General features: G+C 50.1%; 1 protein-coding gene across 1 annotated transcript in view; it reads right to left on the bottom strand.

The window, feature by feature from the left end:
- The window catches only part of PDXDC1 (pyridoxal dependent decarboxylase domain containing 1), a 1,210,974-nt gene that overhangs the window by 546,871 nt on the left and 649,428 nt on the right, over window positions 1–14,675 (bottom strand). The window contains exon 13 of the mRNA XM_069647127.1: window positions 13,367–13,417. Coding sequence (XP_069503228.1) covers window positions 13,367–13,417 — 51 coding nt within the window. The remainder of the gene's footprint in view (window positions 1–13,366; window positions 13,418–14,675) is intronic.

Genomic DNA, 14,675 nt, shown 5'->3' with positions numbered 1-14,675 from the left:
GGCTGAGCCAGGGCCGCCGCGACTGTCTCGATAGAGGCCTTGGCCGGATGGATTAAGGCTTTCACCACCCTAGGTGCGCTCACAGCCTTCTCCTTGAGGGGGGGGGGACACTGCCTCGCTCCCCCTCCGCCTTCGAGCTCGACCGGGGCCTCTCCAGGAGCTTCGCCGGGTGCTCGGCCTTCCTCTTACCCGACCCAGAGCGTTGGCTCGTGGTTGATGGTGCCGGGGAGGGTGCGCCCTGCCTGGCGCCCGTAGAGCCCGACCGTTCGGCGCTCCCGGTGCCAGCGGACTCGCGGTGCTTGGCCTTATGTTGGACCCCCGTCGCCGGGGCGTCCTCAAAGGTCTTAGAAGACCGCTCGGATTTCTTCCTCTTTTTCTCGCCGGACGGGCTCTTCCCTTCCAGCCAGTTGGCGAGATGTTGATGGTGGTCCTTCATGGTCCGCTCCGACATGTTGCCGCAAAACGCAGAGTCCTTCTCCACGTGCGTCTTGTCCTCATGTAGGCAGTAAAGACAAAAGGAGTGTTCGTCTTCCTTAAAGACATTCTGCAGCTGGCATCCAGGGCAGACCCTGAACAGCTTTCCGGGCGTCAAGCTTCCCTTCTCCTGGGCCATAACCGAGATGGGCCTGAGAAACTTCTGGAGTCCTCCAAAAGCATAGCTTGACAAATCTTCACCCTTGAGGGGCGTGGACGAATCCGACACGGGTCCCCATTGATCGGATGGAGAGTCGGTGGAGCTTGAGGCTCTTTTGACCGAAAAAACCGAAGTTTTTGAGAAAAAGCGTGAAAAAATAGCACTAACGCTCGAGAGCAATAGCACGAGGATCCCAACACATGAACGTGCGGTAAAAATCTGAAGATGGCTGCCAGAGGCGGGGCTTAGGTAGAGGGCAGTCATTGGCTGTGGTCAGTATGACGCAGAGACCAGTGATTGGTTACTACTACGAAAGACAGATCAGAAACGAAACTGATACTGTTTTTTTCTTTACAGAGGATTCCCAGCCTGACGACGGGGAATATTCATGAGCATGTGAATCCATGCCAGACCCATGCTGGAGAACAACAGTTACAGGTAAGTAACTTGTTCCTTCATCGGCCCTCAAAAGAGGCGTGCCGGTTAAAGACATCTGTGCGGCCGCTACATGGTCGTCTGTCCATACCTTTACACGTTTTTACAATTTGGATTCCTCCTCCAGTCAAGAGACTAGGTTTGGAAGGGCTGTACTGCTTTCTATTCATCAATAGAAGACAGCGTGAAGTCAGTACTCCCTCCTCCGATAATAGAATACTGCTATGGGAGCCTATCTAAGATGAGGAATACGTCGGAGGACACAATTCCTTCAAAGAACAAGTTACTTCTTACCTTGTAACGTTCTTTCGACGGGATGTTCCTCCGACGTATTCCTCATCGACCCTCCCATCCATCCCCGCAGTTCTACTTCCCTTGTTGTTGCAGTTTACGCTCCTTCAGGGTGATTAGTTTAGTTCAGAAAGTATTATTGTGGGCTACAAAACGGAACTGAGCAACGGACGCTGCGCGCGGCCTTTATAGGCAGGATGACGTCGACGTCGGTACGGCAGCTGTCGAGGGACATCGACTCGGAGGACGTCGATGCGCAGCGCCCTCTAGAGAGAAAAAATTTTCCGAGGCCAGCAGAGCTGGAAGGAGATATCTAAGATGAGCATGTGAATCCATGCCAGACCCCATGCTGGAGAAGCTGCAATACCTCTGGTTGAATGAGCCCTAAGGTTTTGAGGGGGCTCTTTCCCTGCCAGTTTATAACATTCCAGAATGGCTAGAATGATCCATCTGGAAATGGTCTTGTGACCTGCGTAACCTACAAACAGCTGGTCTGCCTGTCTTATCCTGGCTAGTCTACTGATGTAAAAACTTAAAGCCCTTCTAGGGTCTAGCCTGTGTAACCTCTTCCTCTTTCCCCGGGTGACGAGGAGGATAGAAAGATGGTAGGGTAATCTTCTGAGTGATATGGAATTCAGAAACCACCTTTGGGAGGAAATTAGGCTTCACTTGCAGGACAACTTTGTCTTTGTGAAATATTGTGAGGGGGTTTGCAAGAAAGAGCTTGTAATTCGCTCACCCTTCTAGCAGATGTAAGTGCTATTAATAAAACAGTTTTAAGGGTAAGGAATCTTAACGAACAAGAATGGAGAGGTTCGAAAGGTGTGCCCATCAGGAAAGTTAGTACTAAGTTTAAATCCCATAGGGGAACTTGGAATGGTCTTGGGGGATAAACATTGGTTAACCCCTTTAGAAACTGTATTACCAAGGGTAATTTGAAATAGGATGGTTCTTCCACAGTACACTTAAAGATGGATAGCGCTGCGAGATAGCCCTTAATGGTGCCAACTTGAAGGCCTGAATTTGCCAAATATAGTAGGAAGGACAAAACCATTGGTGTACCACATGAAAAAGGGTCGATATTCTGTTCTCTACACCAGCTGCAAAATCTGTTCCAACGGCAGCGGTATGAAGACTTTGTTGCTGGCCTCCTTGCCGAAAGCAACACCTCCATAACATCATCAGGGAGGTCCCAATCCTTGTACCTCAGCCTTTCAGAAGCCAAGCGTGAAGGTTGAGGGTTTTGATGTCTGGATGGAGAACCTGACCTCCCTTCTGTGAGAGTAGGTTCTCTCTGAGTGGAAGTCGAATTGGAGGGCAGATGGGCAAGTCTAGAAGGTCCGGGTACCACGTTCTCCTGGCCCAATCCGGGGCAATTAGGATCATGGTTCGCCGGAATCTTCTCAACCTCCTGATCATTTGAGGAATGACAGGGACCGGTGGGAACGCATACAGAAGCGGAAACTCCCAGTCCACTATGAACGCGCCTCCCAGAGCTCCTCTCGGGGGAAATTCCCTTGAGCAGAACAGGTCGCATTTCCTGTTTAGGCTGGTGGCGAACGGATCTACCTGAGGGGTTCCGCAAAGGGGGAAGATCTCTTGAAGGACTTCCTGAGCTAGCTCCCATTCGTGGGAGACTGTGTTCTGCCTGCTCAGAGCGTCCGCTGTCAAGTTCTTCTCTCCGGCTAGGTGAAATGCCGGTAGAGAGATTCCTTCTTGGATTGCCCAAAACCAGAGCTGCATCGCCTCTCTGCACAGGGGTAGTGATCCTACGCCTCCTCTTTTGTAGAGGTAATGCATGGCCACCGTGTTGTCCGTCATTATCAGGACGTTCTTCCCTTGTACAGCTGGCAGGAACGCCTTCAGCGCAAGTATGATGGCTCTCAGCTCTAACAGGTTGATATGTAGTCTGGACTCCGATGGAGACCAACGACCGCTGATGGTCAAGTCGTTGGCGTGGGCTCCCCACCCCGTGAGTGAGGCATCCGTGACTACTGTTATCTCCGGCCACGGTTGCCAAAACTGTTCTCCTTTCAGAATGTTCTCCTGACAGGCCCACCACTGAAGGTCTCGAGCCACCCTGCCGGGAACCTGAAGAAGATCTGTCATTCTCCCTGAGAATTGTGACCACTGAGTCCTCAGTGCCCACTGGAGGGATCTCATTCTCAGGCGAGCCTCTGGCACTAGGAAAATGCAGGATGCCATGAGGCCTAGCAACCTCAAAAAGTCGAAGGCTGGGAGACGTTGGGCATGTTGGAACTTGGTAACCATCTGTAGAATATCTTGAGCCCTCACCTCTCGTGGCGAGGCTTTTCCCAGGGAAGTGTCCAGGATCGCTCCTATGAACTGGAGTCTCTGCGATGGTATCATTTGTGACTTCTTTAAATTGAGGGAGAAGCCCAGTCTGTGAAGGAAGTGGCACACGTGATTTAGCTGGATCTGAGCTTGTTCCGAAGAAACAGCCCTGATCAACCAATCGTCCAGGTTGGGGTAGACGTGAATCCCTTCCCTCCTTAGACTTGCAGCCACTACCGACATTAACTTGGTGAAGACCCTCGGGGCGGAGGTCAGCCCAAATGGCAGCACTCGAAATTGATAGTGAGAGTTGCCAATTGCGAACCTCAGGTATTTCCTGTGTTTGAGATGGATAGGCACATAGAAAGAAGCGTCCTGAAGGTCCAGAGATACCAACCAGTCCTGGAACTGAAGGGCCTGGAGGATCTGAGAAAGAGTGACCATCTTGAATTTGTCTTTTCTGAGGAATTTGTTCAATTCTCGCAAGTCCAAGATGGGTCTTAGTCCTCCGTCTTTCTTTGGAATAAGAAAGTAAGGGGAGTACCAGCCCTTGTTCCTCTCCGCTACAGGTACCGGTTCTATGGCACCTTGCTCTAGCAGGTCCAAAATTTCCTGCAAGAGGAGCGGATCTGGAGCTTTCTGAGAGCTGATCCCCGGTGGATGACTCTGAGGTATACGTAGGAAAGGCAGGCAGTAACCTTGGGCAACTGTTTCCAATGCCCAAGCATCTGACGTGATAGCCTGCCATACCGCCAGATGTTGAGTCAACCTGCCTCCTACAGGTGTCCTGTGAGGGAAGTCCTCAGAGTGGTTTTGGGGCGGCTGATGCAGATGCCGATGGTAAAGGGGCACCTGCTGTTGCTGCGGCTTTTGAATATCTACCCCGTCCACCTCGGGTAGTTCTTCTTTGTCCCCTTTGAGCCGGTCGTCCTCTACCTCTTCCGAATGCGGAGTAGAAGCGAAAGGACTTGCCCCTCGCAGAGGTTCCTGTGGGACGAAAGGGAGTCTGACGGATTGCAGCTCCTAGGGATTTTGCTGCTGCTTTTGAAGTTTGCAGTTTCTCTAAACTGTCATCCGCCTTTTTCCCGAACAAAGAAGAGCCATCGAATGGCATGTTCAAGAGCCTGGCTTGCACATCTGGGGCAAAACCAGACTTTCTCAACCAAGTGAATCTCCTGGTTGATGTACTTGCCGCCATTGCTCTGCTGATACTGTCAGCCGAATCAATGCCCGTCTGGAGGGATTCGCACATAGCGTCTTTACCGTCCTGTATAATATTCAGGAACGCATCCCTTTCTTCTCCCTCCGGGATGCAGTCAGCCGCTGTAGAAGCACACTCCCAAAGTGTATGGCTGAACCTAGCAAGGGTGCAAGTAGCATTAACAGATTTTAACGCCATGCTACATGCTGAAAAGACTTTCTTTGCCATAGCATCATATTTTTTATCGTCCCTGTCCTGTGGGACGGTAGGATAAGCCGTCTTGACATCGGTAGAGGATGCTGCCTGTACCACCAGACTTTCTGGGGATGGGTGTTTAGACAAAAACTCCGGGTCTGTAGAAGATACCCTGTACTTTGTAGACAGTTTTTTATTTACTGCTGGTACGACATCTGGGGTTTCCCAGTTTGTCATGATCTTCCTCTGAAGAGCTTTATGAAAAGGCACCACAGGATCCTCCTGTGGGCCTTTGTCAAGAATATCCGAGAGGTCATCTTGTTCGAAAGATTTTGAAGGTGCAGACCACCCCATGAACTCTGTGATCCTGGCCATTAAGGCTCTATAGGGGGTTTCAGCATGCTCCCCCGGGTCTGGCCTAGCAAACTCCACCTCAGGGGAACTGTCTAACCCACTTGCCTCATGTAAGGAATCATGAAGATCCTTTAACCTGCGTTCTTCAGAGGAAAATTCCTCTCTAATTGGGGTTACAGGTCCCTGCAACTCAAATGTGTCTTCCTGTTCAGACAATTCACCCTCTTCCAAAATTGAGGACATAGTTCTCAATTGTTCAGAACTCATAAAGGGAGTAAATCCCATTTCCAAGGCAGAGGGTGCCGAACTTGTCATTATCGGCCTTCGAAAACGTCGATGTCGTCGACGCCGACGTCGAAGGCTTCGAGCGTGGCGTCGAAAACAAAGGCGGAAGCCTCGAAGACCTCGACAGAATTGGAATTCTACTCGACAATCTCGAAGCCATCGACGTCGAGGACCTGGGGATAGTCACTGGGTGTGTCGTAACCGTGACTTTTCTTGGCGTTGACGCCGGTGTCGAAGCTGGCGTCGAGTCGACAGACCCGTGTGTCGAAGGTCCCTTCGACAACGGCGTCGAAGACATCGACCTTGGCGTTGACGGAACCCTGGTCGACGGAACCTTCGAGGAAGGTTTGGAGGTCATAGTCCTACTCGAGGGTTCGAGACGCGCTCGAGAGGTTTCCTTCGCCGGGTACTGCGACTCGCTGCGTTTTTGACCTTTGGGTCTTTCGACCAGAGCATCGCTCTCGGCAGTCTTCGAGGGGGTCGAGGCCGCTTTCTCGAAGACGCTCATATTTTTGCGGAATTCCTCCCATTCAGCCCGGGAACTATGTTTTGTGGGGCAAGGGATTCTTTTTGGCGAAACAGAGGAAGAGGAAGACGGAGAAGGGGATCTTCGACGTCTCCTCTTCGAGTGCTTCGATCTCGAGGAGTGATGAGACCCACTCCGAGACCTGGAGTGCGAATGGTGACGAGGAGACGAGTGTCTCGACTTCGTCGACGAAGAAGAAGCTTTAAAAGTCTTACCTTTCTCCAGTTTCCCCCTACGCTCCTTCAGGGCCTTAGCTGTCATGGACATACAGTCCTTGCATTCCGAACAATTGTGTTCAGCTCCCAAACACCACAGACAAACTCTGAGGGTCAGTCAGCGACATCTTTTTCCCACAATCTCGGCATTTTTTGAAGCTGGATCGAGGAGTTGTCGGTTCCGACGAGGAAGCCATCGAGTACGGACTGAATGACTCGAGGTAAATAGGATTAATCTGACAAGAACTGAGCAACGGTATTCCGAGGCACTGAGTAAGCGCGGAAAAACGGAACTGAGCAACGGACGCTGCGCGCGGCCTTTATAGGCAGGATGACGCCGACACGGCGGCTGTCGAGGGACATCGACTCGGAGGATGTCGACGCGCAGCGCCCTCTAGAGAGAAAAAATTTTCTGAGGCCAGCAGAGCTGGAAGGAGATATATAAGATGAGGAATACGTCGGAGGACACAATCCCTTCGAAATATACAATTGTATCATTACTGCCTACAGGAACCAGCTGGGCTCTCTCTGGCCAAGAATCAAGATACAATATGCTCGTAATAGTGGTGAGCCTGGAGCGGGTCGGGCAACCTGCACTCGCCAAGATCAATCTAAGATGGAGCCTGCGGTGTACCTCAGAGTGTTGGCTCTGGAACAGAGCTCTGGATCAGGGCTTTACACGCCTGGAGGAGACACCTGCCCGAAATCAAGGAAGATGATGCCTGCAGAGTAGATCCGAGAACTGAGCCTGCGATGGAACTCCGGATCAGGCCTTACCCACCTGGAGAAGACACCTGAAATCAAGGCACCAGTATGCTTTACTTTAGGTACACGATATATTCGGTGGTAACAAACGCAGTTGTAAGACCTATGCGCACTAAAAGTGTACGCCAGAATTAGGATCGCAATCATTGCATGAGACTTTGGCCTGGAACCAATAGATCGCATATGTGAGAGATCCACTGGGGATAAGAGGGGTAAACAAAAAGGCACACAACCCTTAAATGAAGCTATGTGACCCATACCTTGCATAATACAAAAGTTGACTCCCATGGTGCAGTGACTCACCTTGAACCGGAGACACAGCCTTGGAATGGAATTCAATCACCTCCGAAAGGGACCAATCTGAGGTAAATCGTGATGTGGCAGCGATATTGTGAACCTCTGGAATCCATGAATCAGCAGCAATGGGTACACTAGCAGCAATGGGCATGGGAGGAAGAATATTATAATGAACTCTCCAACTTACATCATCACTTTTAAATCGTTATGATGGGGAACTAACAAGGGGACTTATCCCCCAAGAGTTGCAATTTTCACTGCAAGGTCACCATCTCCTTAATGTGCAATTACCCACAAAATCTAAGTCCGGGTACTGGGTCATAGGAGCCGGAGTGGTCCCCCTCCTGGTCAGCAACCGAAGGCGGCTGGGCATCAACAGGCGACTGTGGGGGAGGAGGAGACATTGGTCATAACAGGAAGCACCGACAGGGCCTGTACCGGATGAGGAACGGGCTGCAGCACTGGTACCCCCAGGGGGACCAGAGGAGGACCCAGGGGAGGAGGCCTAGGAAGCAGACCTGTGAAATCACTTTCTTGATTAGGCCCTTGAGTGTTCAGATGGATTTCAAGGCCAGCCTAGTTTCTTGGAACAGGGTAACCTCTGGACAAACCAGACCAATCAAGGTAGCGATCGCGGCGGTCAAGACTAGGTCTCAAGAGGGGTGAGGGTGACTGAAAGCCCGCAATGAGCACACAAAGCAAGAGCACTTACAAATTACTCCAAGCAGGTGTTATATTAAAAATATAGACAGATTTATTACAAGGCCTTTGTAACATTGACCGTAGCGAGAAATCACGATAAAACTCAAGTAAACCAACACATCACAATCAAATACAATATATATACAATTACCAACGAGTCTAACGAGTTAGACGCACGAAATGTGCAGACCACCTAGATGGGGAGGAAAACAGGCAGTGCGAATAATAGTTAGAACCAGTCCGCCTTCAGAGGCACCTAACTAGAAGGAGGTCCGAGCCCTACGAAGAGTGGAGGCTTGTGCTCAAAAGTACCTGCACACGCTGGTGCCAACGGGCAAAGGGGAGTCTCTTCGAGGGAATCAGGCAGTTCAGTTCGGTAAACAAATGAAGATGGGCAGAGCTCCGCGACTCAAGCGTAGCCTCCACTGTGGGCAGAAGCAGAGCGCGAGTACGGAAAGGCGTGCTGTTTGACACAGCGGGGAAAAGCTACGGGCTACTGCAGGAGGGCGACCAGTTCCTAGCGATGCTACTCACCGGTCCCCGATGCAGGCAGACCCAGGCTTCTCCGCGTCAGTTTCAGTGCTGGCAGGTTCAGATACGAGCAGGGGACGTCTCAGCGTCGTGTAGATTCCGCGGCAGCAGAAGTTAGAGTTGAGGATGTCCCAAACGCAGCGAACCCGCACAGTTTGTTACCACAGCAGGGCAACGGAGCGGCCGTGTGCATTTCAGCACAATGTACACTTCCCACTTCAGACCTGGGAATGCCAAGTGTACGAATCGTGTGAGTGGCAAGGACTCGTAATACAGCAGCAACCTGACGGCGGCTACAGAGCAAGACTCCTGGGTAGGCTGGTCAGTCCACTGGATGGCCCAGAGACACTTCCGAAGGCTTACGTGCAGGAGATGGTGAAGATGCCGAGAATAGTTGTTCCCACTATTCCAAAGGGTCGAAGTACCAGTACAGGCCTTCTTGTTCGATCAGAGGTAGACAGGGTTTCACAAAGCGACAGCAGTGCAGAGGAGCAGTCCTTCAGCGGGTCACCAGCGATTCCTCGGTTCAGCCTCGTAGTTGCAGCCTCGTAGTTGCAGGATACTTGGCTCCTGTATTCCTTTGCTCGTGAGAACTCAAGAGATCGACATGGTAGTGGTGTTTCCAGCCTCCCCTTATCCACGGTTCCCTTCGCGCCAAAACGGAGGGGACCCAATGGGAGATCTGCTCACAAAACACTCACACCATACGTGGACCTATCACGGACCACGGTGGTCCCAGGCATTCACGACACACTAGACTCTCTGGCACCCAGGATGTGTATTGGGAACAGACATCCCAGCCCACATCCTGGAGGCACACACAAGGCCTGTAGAAGCCTGCAAAAGCATCTGTGTTTCGTGGGAAAGTACATGCCCAAATAAGGAAGGCCCGGGTCGGCTCGACCTGGGGAAGGTGAAGGGGGCAAGACGGTCAGCGGGCAGGACAAAGAGCCTTGTGGTCTGGCCATTTTGTAACCCAGGCCACCATTTTGGGCTAAGCGCGAGAAACACGCTTAAACGCCAAAAGGAGCTCAAAAACACAAAGAAACGGTCGCTGCCACCAGTCCCGTCCGTGATTCACTTGCACCGTTCGTTAACAATCCAAAGAGAGTGTCTAGGGTCTGTAGAAGACTAGAGACCCAAGAGAGCAGTAACTTAGCTTACAGTGCTCTCTTGTGCCATGTTGCGCGAAAGCTGCAACATGATAAAAGAACTACGGAAAACAACGTTTCCCGGTACTGACTGTCTTAAGGGCATGTCAGTTTCCCCGTAAGAATGGACTGAAAGCCCAGAGGAGTGCGGCAGAAGGCTGCACTTCTCTGGCAAAGTCTAGATCACGGTGAAAACAACAGCAAAAAGTTCAGGGGTTGCCACACGGAAGGAAAATTATCCACAATTAAGAAATCTTTCCTAACATTGAGGAGCCCAGACATTTGGTGGGAGCGCATGAGGTGGAGGAAACGCTTGATGGAGCAATCCTCACATGCCACCGGAACTTCAGGAGCACGGCCCTCTGCCACGCTGGGCCTCCTTTCCTGATCAAAGCATCTAGGAACCTGGGGCATGTATCCATAAGGCTGAGAGAAGTAGATGTAACCCTGCAGTGACCATCCGCATGTGCCGTAGGACCAGCCGCCACTACCTGGGGGAAGGGGACTGGAACCTTCTTGCAAGGACACGGTAAAAGCCATGAGTCCAAATCCAAGATGGCCGCAGGCCTCGCAGGCTCTGTCGCACGCTTGTCTGCCATCTTTGGGTCTGGTGCCACACCCTGGAAAGGAGGGCGTGCAGGCCCCGTGCTGGCCCAAACATAGAAGGGTCCTCTTTGGCCCCAGATGCTGAAGCAGGAGCGCCGACCCCGGAGATGGCTCTGATAGGCCCTCAGCCCGCAGGCCGGTAGCCAATCACCCTGCGCAAAGATCTCAGAGGTGGCTCTGGTAGGCTAAACACCCTCAGCTATGGAGCCGCTAGTCCTTTTGGATCATGCTTCGAACTGACTCCTGGAAACAGAACAATCATTTGCACCCTGGTGCAGTAGAGGACGACAAGCTGGATCATCCCTCCATGGACCCCCCGGAAGAGCTGCTGGGCCCCTCAGCCTGGATGCTGGTAGCCTTACTGGCCCCGGGTCTGCCAGAACCAGAAATCAAGGTCCCTTTTCCGGAAGAAGCACCCAGGATGGAGTCTTCATGTTGAGGGGTCTTGTTAAACAAAGGACCTACCTTGTTCAGCAGTAAAAACAAGGCTTGGTGACCGAAAGAGCTTCAAGCAGCACACGCGTCCCAGCGGTGGTCGGACCCCAGGCACTCAAGGCAGAGCGCATGGGTGTCCAATAATAGGAACGAGCGATCGCAGGATGCGCATCTCGTGAAGCCTCCTGCAGACGACATGCACTGGGGGAGGCGAGGCACTGAAGGGAGGTGAAGATGAGCAAAAAACAAAAGAACGTCGAGCACGGAGAAAGCTGAAAAAGTTCTTGTACCTAGGTGCCAGGTCTGACACCATCCGTGCAGAAAAAGGGACTGAGGTGAGGTGCCGGATGGCGGGGTCACAGGGCGTTTCCACACCCTGGGCCACGCCCCCATGTGCTATGCTAAATTTAAAGGGGAGGCTCATTTTTTCGCTGCCAAAGTTTCCAGTACCGTCCCCATGTTGGGGGACACCCATAAGTATGGAGGAAAGGGGGCATACGAGTATGGAAGGATACAAAGAGACTTGCTCTCAATGTTAACCTACGGAGGACAGGGGGAGACAAATTCTCTGCTTTTACTTACCCCCCCAACTCGATTTTCCCAGTCGACGGTGGGTGAGGGGGCGCAGTGAGTGGTTTGGGGGAGGCGGGTGGCTGGAGGCAGGTGTTCCAGCTGGTGGTTGAGAGGTGCCCAGGAGCTGCGGGTGCAAGATTCTGTCAGTCCGTCCAGGAACAGAGCGCAACACTTGGTGATGGGAGAAATGGAGAAAGCACTGACGCAGCCCTCTTCAGGACTCTTCGCAGGACAGGGGAGAGTTCCGGCCACCACACAGACGGTTGTAGAAGTCCTTCTAGAGCAGGATCCTATGAAGTCGGGAGGCTGGAATTCGGAACAAAGGTGACATACCACAATCTAGTGACCACCCAAGTTCTGGCTGCAAATGTGGAATGGCAACAGTTCTAGCGAGGTAGCCCAATGGAGAGCTGGTCAGTCCACCGGGTGGTCCAGGGACACTTCCTAAGGCTCAGGACAGCTGCATCCTCGAGATCATGTTGAGACTGGTTGGTCCACCCAGTCCAGGGGTTAAAGCACCACACCGCGCCTTCGCGGGTCAGGTAGTCCAACAGGGTTTCAATGGGCCAGATGCAGGAACGCATGCTGGGCCTCTTCTGGAGAGTTCTACGGATCTTCATTCAGCTTGTCTTCAACACCGATATCCAGAAATGGTTGCAGGAATCCTCCTTTCCAAAATCCAGCCTGGAATCAAGTCCAAGACCACCAATTGTAAGGATCTACACCATTCAAACAGCCATTAATTGTCCAATCAGGGACAATTATTGTTTTCACTCATACCCCACACCTAGACTCAATGGGATGTGGAGTAAGACCAGAAAGTCCCATCCACTTCCTGAACCACACATACAAAGGCATTACTAGCCTGCAAAATCTGCAGCTTTCCCAGGCAAGCGCATGACATTATATGGGATTTCCTGACCTGGCAAGGCCAGAAGGCCAAACAACAATATGGCTAAAGTACACGTGAAAATCTCGTGGTGTGGCAATTTAGGGCACTAGTCACGGTTCCGTAGAAATTTGCGGTCAACAGGAATGCGTACACTAGAACTAACAAACATTGTAAAAATATTAATGCTGCAAACAGCTTGTCTTTAGGCACATATAAAAGTAACCAAAAATTACAAGTGTAAAAGAATTGGAAGACAAAAGTATTCCAATTGCACTGCATTGTAAGATGCTGTGTGCAAGTTTAAGTTAAAAAAGTCTAAAAGTCTAAAGTGAAACAGTTTCCCAGTACTGATAAGTCTGCAGGACTGATCGGTTTCCCAATCAAAAAATGAGAAAAAGGCTAGGGGAGTGAAGCAGGCTTCCCTGCAAAAAGACAGGACAGTTTTAAAAACAAAAGCAAAACATTTGGCGTCGGGGTCGTCCATAGAAGTATGCTCACATGCAAGGACTCTGCTTCTTAATATTGAAGGGTACTTTTCGTTGAAAATGATTCCTGTTTATTGGTCATCCAAAGATATGTTGGGTTAGCTAGCACAGACAGGAGATGACAACAGTGTGGTACAATATACTTGGGAGACAATATGCTTTTAAGCAGAATGGTAAATCCCGAAATGAAACAGACAAGTTGTCTAATATTTAAAAAAGAAAAATGATGACTTTAGTATAGAAATAGCAAAAATAGCAAAATCTACAGTGACCACTGCTCCTTTATCCATCAAATTATTATGGCCCGAGACACTAACTTGTCAGTTAAGCCAGTAACAGTAGATCCAACACTGAACAGCCAGAAACACTAACATAGATGTATGGCTAACTCCCATTCACAAACTGTCAATCCACATTATGTTTTACTGCAAGAATGGTATTTAAAAAATTTAGCAGGAATTAACATGAGACAATACAATGCTATAAGTCATACAGCACCGATGTTTTGATGGAATCCAGGTTTTTCAAACTTTCCAATAACCGCTGACTCTGTAAACAGAAAAAATGGACACTTGTTAAAAATGTACATAACATTCATACATATGAATTTTTGAATATTAACATTGCGTTTCCTTTCCTACTGATACTAACTATAACCAGGAACAGATACAAACACATTGTGCTACCCAAGTCTTTTACAAGCCTGTGGGGCTATGTTTGAAAGCCAATTAGCAACCATGTATCAGGCAGAACCAACCACCTAGAGATGATTTATAGTGACATAGATCTCCCTGCCATAAAGCAGTAGAAAAATAAACACTGCTCTATAATTAGTGCAAGTGCAATGTTTCTCCTCCGGGAGACTGCAACAATATGAGCATTAGTAGAGTCATGATATGATATTTATAACACGCTTAACACCCACAGGGTTTCTAAGAACGGACTCCGGGATCGAACCTGTGGTGCTCCGTGTCATCTTGCTTCCAAGACGAGCACGTTGCCCCTGAGCTATCTCATCAGCCTCAGAGATGTCTGCCTGCAAACAATAAAAGCATAGCAAAGATGCAACTCAAAGGAAAAACCTGGCTGAAGGTCGGAACCTAAATGAATGCATATCTAAGCAGCACTCTTCAGCTTTGAGAGAATGTAACTGAAAACTGCAGAGTATTGCTTTAAGAACACCTTACATAGGTACTGCACTATACAGTACGTATAAAATTGTTTGTAAACAAGGTCAGTGATGTCTCAATGCTTAAACGAGGTACTAGATTGAGGAAACTGATCTGTCGAAATACTCTGCATAGCCAGATTCCCTGGCCGTTATCTTGCTTGGGCATGAAAACAGCCAAACATACAAGTCAATCATAATCAGGTTTAGCTCCCATTCATATTTTAGATGAAAATAGCATTAATTGAATTGCTCTAAATAACCTCTGCATCTAGCACAGTTGACATTTTTTGGGTCTGCCGCACTCGACATTGTTGAAAGAATTCTCGAATTTTGGAAGTGGAGTAGTGAGGTCTGGAAAGATGTTTGTATTTCAGGGTGGGGATGGAAGAGGCCTTTCAGCTGCCCAAGCAGTTTGCCAAAGGACGTCCATAGAGCGAGAAAGTGTGCATGAAAGTGTGTTCAAGAAGCTATTTTCGTGGAGGCTCCCAGAGGCGAACAATCGTCTCCTCCACGAAAATAGCTTCTTAAAATCCCTACCGGGAAGTGCAGCTGAGGCAGCAGAGGACCACCCAGGTTGCTGGAAAGCGGTGGGCCATCGGAAAAAGGTGATCCGCAGACCAACCGTTTGTTTGTGTG

The sequence above is a fragment of the Ambystoma mexicanum genome, chromosome 2q (genome assembly GCF_040938575.1).
Source record: "Ambystoma mexicanum isolate Mex_15411 chromosome 2q, UKY_AmexF1_1, whole genome shotgun sequence".
NCBI lineage: Eukaryota > Metazoa > Chordata > Amphibia > Caudata > Ambystomatidae > Ambystoma > Ambystoma mexicanum.
The sequence above is the reverse complement of the archived record's forward strand: the minus strand, read 5'-3'. Positions and strand labels throughout refer to the sequence as shown.